The 7,500-nt window shown below is 40.9% G+C and overlaps 4 protein-coding genes across 8 annotated transcripts in view; 2 read left to right on the top strand and 2 right to left on the bottom strand.

The window, feature by feature from the left end:
* The window catches only part of gtpbp3 (GTP binding protein 3, mitochondrial), a 633,967-nt gene that overhangs the window by 310,125 nt on the left and 316,342 nt on the right, over nucleotides 1-7,500 (bottom strand). The window lies entirely within an intron of this gene.
* The window catches only part of LOC104966243 (LIM zinc-binding domain-containing Nebulette-like), a 161,463-nt gene that overhangs the window by 52,890 nt on the left and 101,073 nt on the right, over nucleotides 1-7,500 (top strand). The gene's annotated exons all lie outside the window — the stretch shown is intronic.
* Nucleotides 1-7,500, top strand: part of LOC104966244 (nebulette-like) — a 130,983-nt gene that overhangs the window by 28,230 nt on the left and 95,253 nt on the right. The gene's annotated exons all lie outside the window — the stretch shown is intronic.
* Nucleotides 1-7,500, bottom strand: part of LOC104966057 (death-associated protein kinase 3-like) — a 12,373-nt gene that overhangs the window by 1,471 nt on the left and 3,402 nt on the right. For 2 of the 3 annotated variants that reach the window (XM_010795179.1, XM_010795180.1), the window contains exons 3-9: nucleotides 4,473-4,694; nucleotides 3,970-4,108; nucleotides 2,583-2,712; nucleotides 2,378-2,453; nucleotides 2,130-2,282; nucleotides 1,801-1,846; nucleotides 1-1,283 (exon numbers count right to left, since the gene is read on the bottom strand). The exon at nucleotides 1-1,283 is cut by the window's left edge and continues 1,471 nt beyond it. In XM_010795179.1, the coding sequence (XP_010793481.1) occupies nucleotides 630-1,283; nucleotides 1,801-1,846; nucleotides 2,130-2,282; nucleotides 2,378-2,453; nucleotides 2,583-2,712; nucleotides 3,970-4,108; nucleotides 4,473-4,694 (1,420 nt within the window). In that variant the 3' untranslated portion in view covers nucleotides 1-629. Of the gene's footprint in view, nucleotides 1,284-1,800; nucleotides 1,847-2,129; nucleotides 2,283-2,377; nucleotides 2,454-2,582; nucleotides 2,713-3,969; nucleotides 4,109-4,472; nucleotides 4,695-5,075; nucleotides 5,207-7,500 lie in introns of all 3 variants that reach the window. The other variant, XM_010795181.1, reaches the window with a different exon arrangement.

Here is a 7,500-nt window from a genome sequence, read left to right as displayed (position 1 = left end):
AACCTTTACACTGTATACAGGTGCTGCCAAAAACCCATGATGTTTTACTGGGAATCCTTTTATATTATAAGGATTGTATCTAGAACATTCACAGGGGACCTAAACAGAACCTTTTTAAAAGGGTTTCACCCATTATCACCCTCTCTTCTGAGAATTCTCGAAGAACCACATTGCAGTGTACTTTAGAGCCCAAAATGATTGAATCCCATTAATTACATATTGTGGTTAGGGAAGTCCGAGCAACCTAAAATTGGTTCTACTTTAACATATCAGCTATTTTCTATGGAAACCATATCCAGTGGCTTTAGTCTTTGATATAGGCTACTTTAAGGACCAGGTTGATGAGGCTACCCAGAACATTCTTGGATCACATTCATTATGGGGGTGTGGCCAGGAATGTTATTAACACCCATGCTGTCATCAATCATTCAAGAACTCTTTCTACCAAAAATGGTTACTTGGAAGAAAAAGGTTCTTAATTGAACCCTTATTCCTACAAGGGAACTCTTTCTTGATGTTCTCATCAGAAGCAAATGGTTGTAGGTAGAACTTAAACCCTTTTGAAAGCCTTATTTCTTATATTTTACTAGTCACCATGATTTAAAATGGTTATTGAATAACTGAAGCATTTATCTTTGCTGTCCGGTTTCTAAGTCCAGGTTGATCCCGGACAGCAGCTCTCCTCCACAGGAGCGGTTCAGCAGCTCCTTCAGGGCTTCATTTACGTCGTTGTTGAAGACGTTGGAGAAGCTGCGGTTGGGGTATCCTCCACCACCTCCATCCATGGGAAATGAACCCATCACCTCCTGCACCCACTTCAGTTCATTGCTGAGCTCTTGACGCAGCGATTCGAAGTGGTTCTGTCTCTCCTGGTAGCGGTTGCTGATTCCGTCGAGGCTGGAGCTGAAGGCCTGCATGTCGTCCTGCAGGCTCCTCTTATAGGCCTCAACTTTACGGAACTCGTAGCGGATTTGCGAGAGCTCATGGCGCACATCTTCACTCTCCTCCTTATACCAGGTCTCCTTCTCATTATATATGGAGACCATGGCATCGATGTCTTCCTGCAGGGAGTCATGGGCTGCTGCCAGGCTGACAAATGAGCTCTCCATCTGGTCAATGTCCTCCACCACCTGGGCAAAGCGCTCAAAGTTTACATAGGTGTTGTTGGGTGGCATGCTGGAGTGGGACTTGATAGTGTACTCCCGCAGGCGCTTTGTCTTCAGCTGGCGCCGCTCCCGTTTCTTTGGCTCCTTGGCTTTATTCTCCTCCTTGTGCTCATTGGACTTTAGGGATAAAGAAAGGAGAGTTAGGATCTGTGTCCAAAAGAGGGAGGACCAGGCACAAATACATGCAATGCAGAGTCAGAAATGTGAATATTCTACACATATTCTACGATTGATGAAAATACAATGGAAAATAAGCTGGACATACTATGGGCTGACAAATCAATGATTTAACCTCCTAACCCTAACCAATGTGTAAACTGCAGAGGGCCAAAAGAAAAGTGCAATATTTAGAGCCAAATTGCAACGTTTCTGGTCAAATAATGATCGAGGGACAGATTCAAATTCAAAAACTTCGAATTAATCTGTTTTTAAAATATCCCTTTTTCAAGCAAAGAAGGAAAACATATAGCAGTTGATTAAACCTTCTACAGGCAGTTTAGATCTAGAAATAAATGTTAAATAAAATATATAATAAATAAAATGTTGATTTAATCTCAAATTCAGGCTCCAATACCTGTAATATAAGTTGCAGACAAAGATAAAAAATAAAATATAGAGAGTTCGTTTTCTTTACCTTGATCCATGGATGATTAAGAGCTTCTTGAATTGTTAATCTTTTCCTGTAAGAGAACATTTGAGTGAAAGTCCAAAAAATGATGATCGTACATATAATCACTGAGTGGCTATTCAATTCAATTCAATCCAATAAACTAATTCATATTATATTTTCTTAATTCAGGGCGATTTGACATTTACACTGGTCCCCAACATCCACCTCCTCAACATGTAGCACTACATCTGACCTAAGAGTCTTCCTTCTGAATCAATTATAAAGCAAGACAGAGATTGACTTTCTTGTTGACGCACAACCTTGTCATAAGGACAATGTCATTTTATTTGTACCTCTTATCCTTCTCCAACAACTGGCTGATGAATTTCTTGGCCGGCTCACTGGTGTGACAGAAGAACTCCTCATCAAACTCATAATTGATGGCTGAAATGTTCCTCAGAGTGTCCTGTTTGGTCTCTCCCAGGAAAGGTGAAGCACCACTCAGCCTGGAGCAAAACAAAAGAGCAGAGAGAGAAGTTCATCACCCAGTTTGACGGTAGCTGCAGTAGAAGTGACAATATGGTGCTTGTGGTTCACTTGCAGGATATAGGTAATGACCCCAATGCTCCACATGTCGGCTTCTAATCCCAGTGGCTCATAGTTGACAATCTCCGGTGCTTGAAAGGCAAATAGATGAGAGGAAGAATGCAGTTTTACTGTATGTCATTTTTTGACTGTCCGGTGAGTGATGCTTGATGGCATTTCTGTTGTTTCTTGGTTGAGTTTGTTTAAAAACATTGTCTTACCTACAAACTCAGGTGTTCCAAATATGTTTTTGAACTCAACCCCGGCTTCAATCTTGTGGGCGAGACCAAAATCTATGAGTTTTATTCTTGGTAACGGCACATTCTTGTCCAGCAGCATAATGTTTTCTGGCTGCAGGTATGAGAGAGAAAGGCATTTATTTGACATAATACACATTTTTTCATCCTCATCAAAAATCAGGAAAAAATAGACACGCAGGAAATAGCTACGTTTGTATGCAAATGTAGCAATTTATACTTTCTACATTAAACAGACCTTATTGCTCCACCTAGTGGAACAAATATGTGTCCTGTAATTTACTAAAGTGACAAGGTCATCGTCCTCGTTAGACCTCCACTTGGACAGCAGCAGTAAAAACATCCAAACATTTTCGCTCCTCTTTACAGAAAAATAAACTCAAGGGAGTCAAGATGGACCCAAAAAAACATTTGCTGGAGTTTGAAGTTATATTTTTACCTGGGAAACAGGAGATAATGATCTTACAAAGGTCGATTTAGTGTCTGTTCTGGAGCTTTTGATCATTTCTCATTTGAGTCTTCGTCAAGTCAAGTTTAGATTCATCTATCTTAATTCTGACAAGTGAAACAAAATGTGAAGGAAAAGGTGCCCAAAACCATTCAATGCAGCATTGTATTGATTTAATGTGGAATAGTATGTACAAATCATATTAGTAATAATATTTAAAATACTCTTTTTGTTTTTGATTAATAAATATATTTGAATACTGGGTTTCTTTTGCACTATATTTTTCATATATATATATATTTTTTAATATTTTTTCTTTAAGTTGCCTTGCACATTGTGAACTTTGCTGTAAAAATGAACCTTCCTTCTTTTGCCGAACAAAATATGCTGAATCATTATGAGCAGTATCCTTTAGTTAGAAAATAAGCTTTTGCCGCTTTGATGAAATGTCACAGCTAAGCTGAATGAGGTCGATTGAGAGTGAATCTGAAACTTGAAAATGTGACCTCTTTTGTGGTATTAAAGCAATATTAAAGTATGTTATATTAAAAGTAATACAAAAAGAAAAATAGTTCTAAAAAAAGTGAGAAAGTGCAATAGTGCAATACGAGTCTATATACAAGTTAATATATCATTCCAATAGCTTGTATAGACTCGTATTGCACTATTCCACTTTCTCACTTTTTTTAGAACTATTTTTCTTTTTGTATTACTTTTAATATAATATACTTTAATATTGCTTTAATATTGTCTGCTTATCTGTATTATTGTGTTGCATTGTTGGAGAAGCCTGTGACATAAGATTTTCAACGACATAATTACTCTGTAGCTATGTTAGTTTGACGATAAAGAACCTCGAACCTCTTCTAGAACGGGAAAACCGTGTAACGTGTCTGGACACACCTTAAGATCAAAGTGAGCGATTTCCCTTGCATGTAGGTAGTTCACCCCCTCCAGGATCTGCTTGATGAACTGAGTGGCTTCTTCCTCGCTCAAAGACTCCTTCTGTGCCAGGAAGTCAAAGAGCTCTCCTCCAGATACCCTGCCACACACACACACACACACACACACACACACACACACACACACACACACACACACACACACACACACACACACACACACACACACACACACACACACACACACACACACACACACACAGTCCAGTGATTTATTTGGCATATGTAGCCAATAGGTATGTTTGTTGACCCAAGGGTGTCTAATAACATTTCAAATAAAGTTTTGAACCCTGTTCTAAATCACAGCGTGTGGTTGTGTTGACTGACCTACCAGTTTGATATGAGCCAAAGACGCTTTATATATTATGATTAACAGCAACATGCTTTAATAACAGTACTATGAATACATTTGTGACTTCAAATAAACTGATCCCCCTCACTCACAGCTCCAGGATGAGCACCACATCAGTGCGGTTCTCGTAGACGTCGTGCAGCGTGACTATGTTTGGGTGCTGAATCTGCTGCAGGATGTCCACTTCCCGCTCTATCTCCTCCCGCCGCACTCCTCGGGAGCTGGCCATGCTCTGCCGCTTCTTGATAAACTTGGCGGCGAATTCCAGCCCTGTGCTTTTCTCTCTGCATTGCTTTACAATGGCAAACTGCCCACTGAAACACAGAGCAGGCATTACATGGGGTTACGTCTGAAAAACTATGAGTGGCTTGACCAAATTGATTGTCGCCTGGATAATCACAGATATATTTGTTACTGGTCCTTGAAATGTTTGAGGTCATTTAAAAATCATCATTAGTTTATTTGTCCAGCAGATAGCACTGAGCATGTTACATCCCTAACCCTAACCTTGTCCTGTCACTGTTTTGGGGCCATCACCTCATTTGGAAGATGCTTCACATCAATGTACTCTAATCGCTTAAGTCTTCTATGTGGCTTACTGTGACGACCCCTCCACACCGCGTGGGGTGCCGTCTGGATGTGTGTGTGTTTGTGTTTGATTGCAGGTTCCAGCTGCAGCTGTTGATGAGTCACACCTGTGGACGAGCTGCATGAAGCTTGATGAGCTACACCTGGCCGGAAGCCTTCAAGAGGAGCCCAGCCGGTTACGTCTGTCTCACTCCCCCGTCACTCACGCCGGGCCAGCTTCGGGGATCTGTTGCTGGTGCTGCTGGATCATTGTGTGGCATTTAAAATAAACGTCTTCTTTATTTACAAACCTCGTCTCGCCTCCCTGCTTTTTGTTACAGCCCGGGAGCCGGGTTGTAACACTTACCTCAATATATATTGCTACAACCATTTTCGTGATTAATCAAGTAATGAAATGGGCTATAACATCACAAAATCTTTTTACAGGCAAATTGATCCTATTCAGGTTCTTCTCCCCATTAAACACACCATCTAGATTCACACAGTTTGTCTGTCTTGAGGTAGGAGGCTAAACTAAAAACGCTTCAATAAATAGCAGTTAAAGAGTCATGGAATACTGATAGGCCCAATGAGGACGGATAACTAATTTGGAAATATATACAAGTTAAAAAGATTGGCCTGATACCTGCACTTCAATGAAACTGAGACTGCCAAGGCACACNAGCTAACAATGACATTATTGTTCTATTAATATAAAGGGAGCTCAGGTACTCTTTAAAACAGCTGCTAGTTATGGGTACTTTTTACTGAAGTACATTTCAAAACCTTTTTACTTTGACTTGAGTAAAGAAGTTTAGTCAGTACTTCTACTTTCACCAGAGTATTTCAAAGCCTCTTTACTTTGACTTGAGTAAAGAAGTTTAGTCAGTACTTCTACTTTCACCAGAGTATTTTTAAACACGAGTATCTGTACTTCTACTTGCATATATCTGTGTACGTCCGGAAACCTCTCAAAGTGAATCCCTCTTCTCTCCGGTTTCACATCTTTAGCCTCTGAGGTCGTCTCCATCGTCTCCGTTTCAGACGCTGTCCTCTTAACGAGGTTACATAAGATTATCTGGTTCAGACCCTCTGAGTTCCCCTTAATTAGGACATCCTCCTCCTCCTCAGGCGCTAAATAACCAAGGTGACTCCACAGAGACGTTCAGGGATGATAGGCTCCCTTTTCTCAGCTTTATTTTAGGCTGTGTTGTGCTCCCGCAGCTCTGCTTTCCGACTGATTTGAACGCCTCTTATGGTTAGAGAGAGGGTGGATAATGAAGGATGGCGAGGGCTGTGTGATTCAACAATAATAATAATAATAATAATAATGAATAAGTTATTACTTCAACAAATTGAATTCATTTGAACTGGCATGTCGAACATTTTAGAGCTATTTTTTTTAATGTATTATTAGTTATATATTTTTCTTCTTGTTTATTCGTTCATATTTACAGTAGATATGATATTTTCTGTATATTTATATTATTGATTATTCTTCATATTTTTTCTTTCTTTATCAATATATATTATAAAATGTTTAATTTGTATAATTTGTTTCTTGCCCATTTGTATTGTCTTTGAAATGTATTTATGTCCTATATGTGCATTGCTTAGAAGCCTGGGACTTCAGATTCCCATCACCACATCTACACTGAAGCTGTGCATAAGATAATAAAGCCTTTGAATCTTTGAATACAAATAACAAAAATAACAAAAAGCTTTTCCAATTTTACCTCAAATACACATTTTCCCGGACGGATTTGAACGCCTCTCGCTGCAGCGCTACAGAGAGGCGGATAATGAAGGATGGCGATCTGTGTTTTCAACAGGGAGGTGAATGAACTAAAGTGGGGGTAAAAACACACACACATTCAAAGGCCTGGCAGCAGGGAGCCCCCCCCCCACACACACACACACACGCACACACACACGCACACACTCACACACTTCAAGGTCGACCTGACCTCATTGCTTAGTATTTTCCATCCTCGGGTGCAGAGTGACAGCCCGATAAGAGATAACGCAAACCTCCAGAGTGTAACATGCAGAACATATGACACAGCATGAAGTCCACACACAGCGGCAGGTGGTACAGTGGTTAAACTGGGGTACACTATGTCCGCATGCACGGGGGAGACAATGAGAGGATCCATGAAAAAAATCCCACATGAAGCACACACACAGCGGGGGGGTGAGAGAGAGAAAGCAGCTGACATTCACACCTCAAATAATAATCCTGATACCAACCTGACATTTGAAAAGCCCCCGTTCCCATGTCCACGGTCACATTCAGGACCCCCGCTGGGCCTTTTTTAGTCCATTTTGTCCGTTCTGGAGGTGCCTGGGCGACAGTACGGAGCGAAATGACCGAGTAAGAGTCCCATCACCGGGCGTACATTTAACGGATCTATTGATGCAGCCGGTCACCGGAGAAAATACCCGAGCGTGACGTGAGCCCAGCACAGAAATAGCAAAGGGGCCCGAGGAGGGGAAGCACGAAGGCCCACCATTCAGGGCTCTTTCAGCTGCCTCACACTGAGACAGAGAGAG

Source organism: Notothenia coriiceps, unplaced genomic scaffold (assembly GCF_000735185.1).
Source record: "Notothenia coriiceps isolate Sejong01 unplaced genomic scaffold, NC01 NC01_scaffold00037246, whole genome shotgun sequence".
Taxonomy (NCBI): domain Eukaryota; kingdom Metazoa; phylum Chordata; class Actinopteri; order Perciformes; family Nototheniidae; genus Notothenia; species Notothenia coriiceps.
Note: the sequence above shows the minus strand (reverse complement) of the source record. Positions and strands in the feature narration are given on the sequence as shown.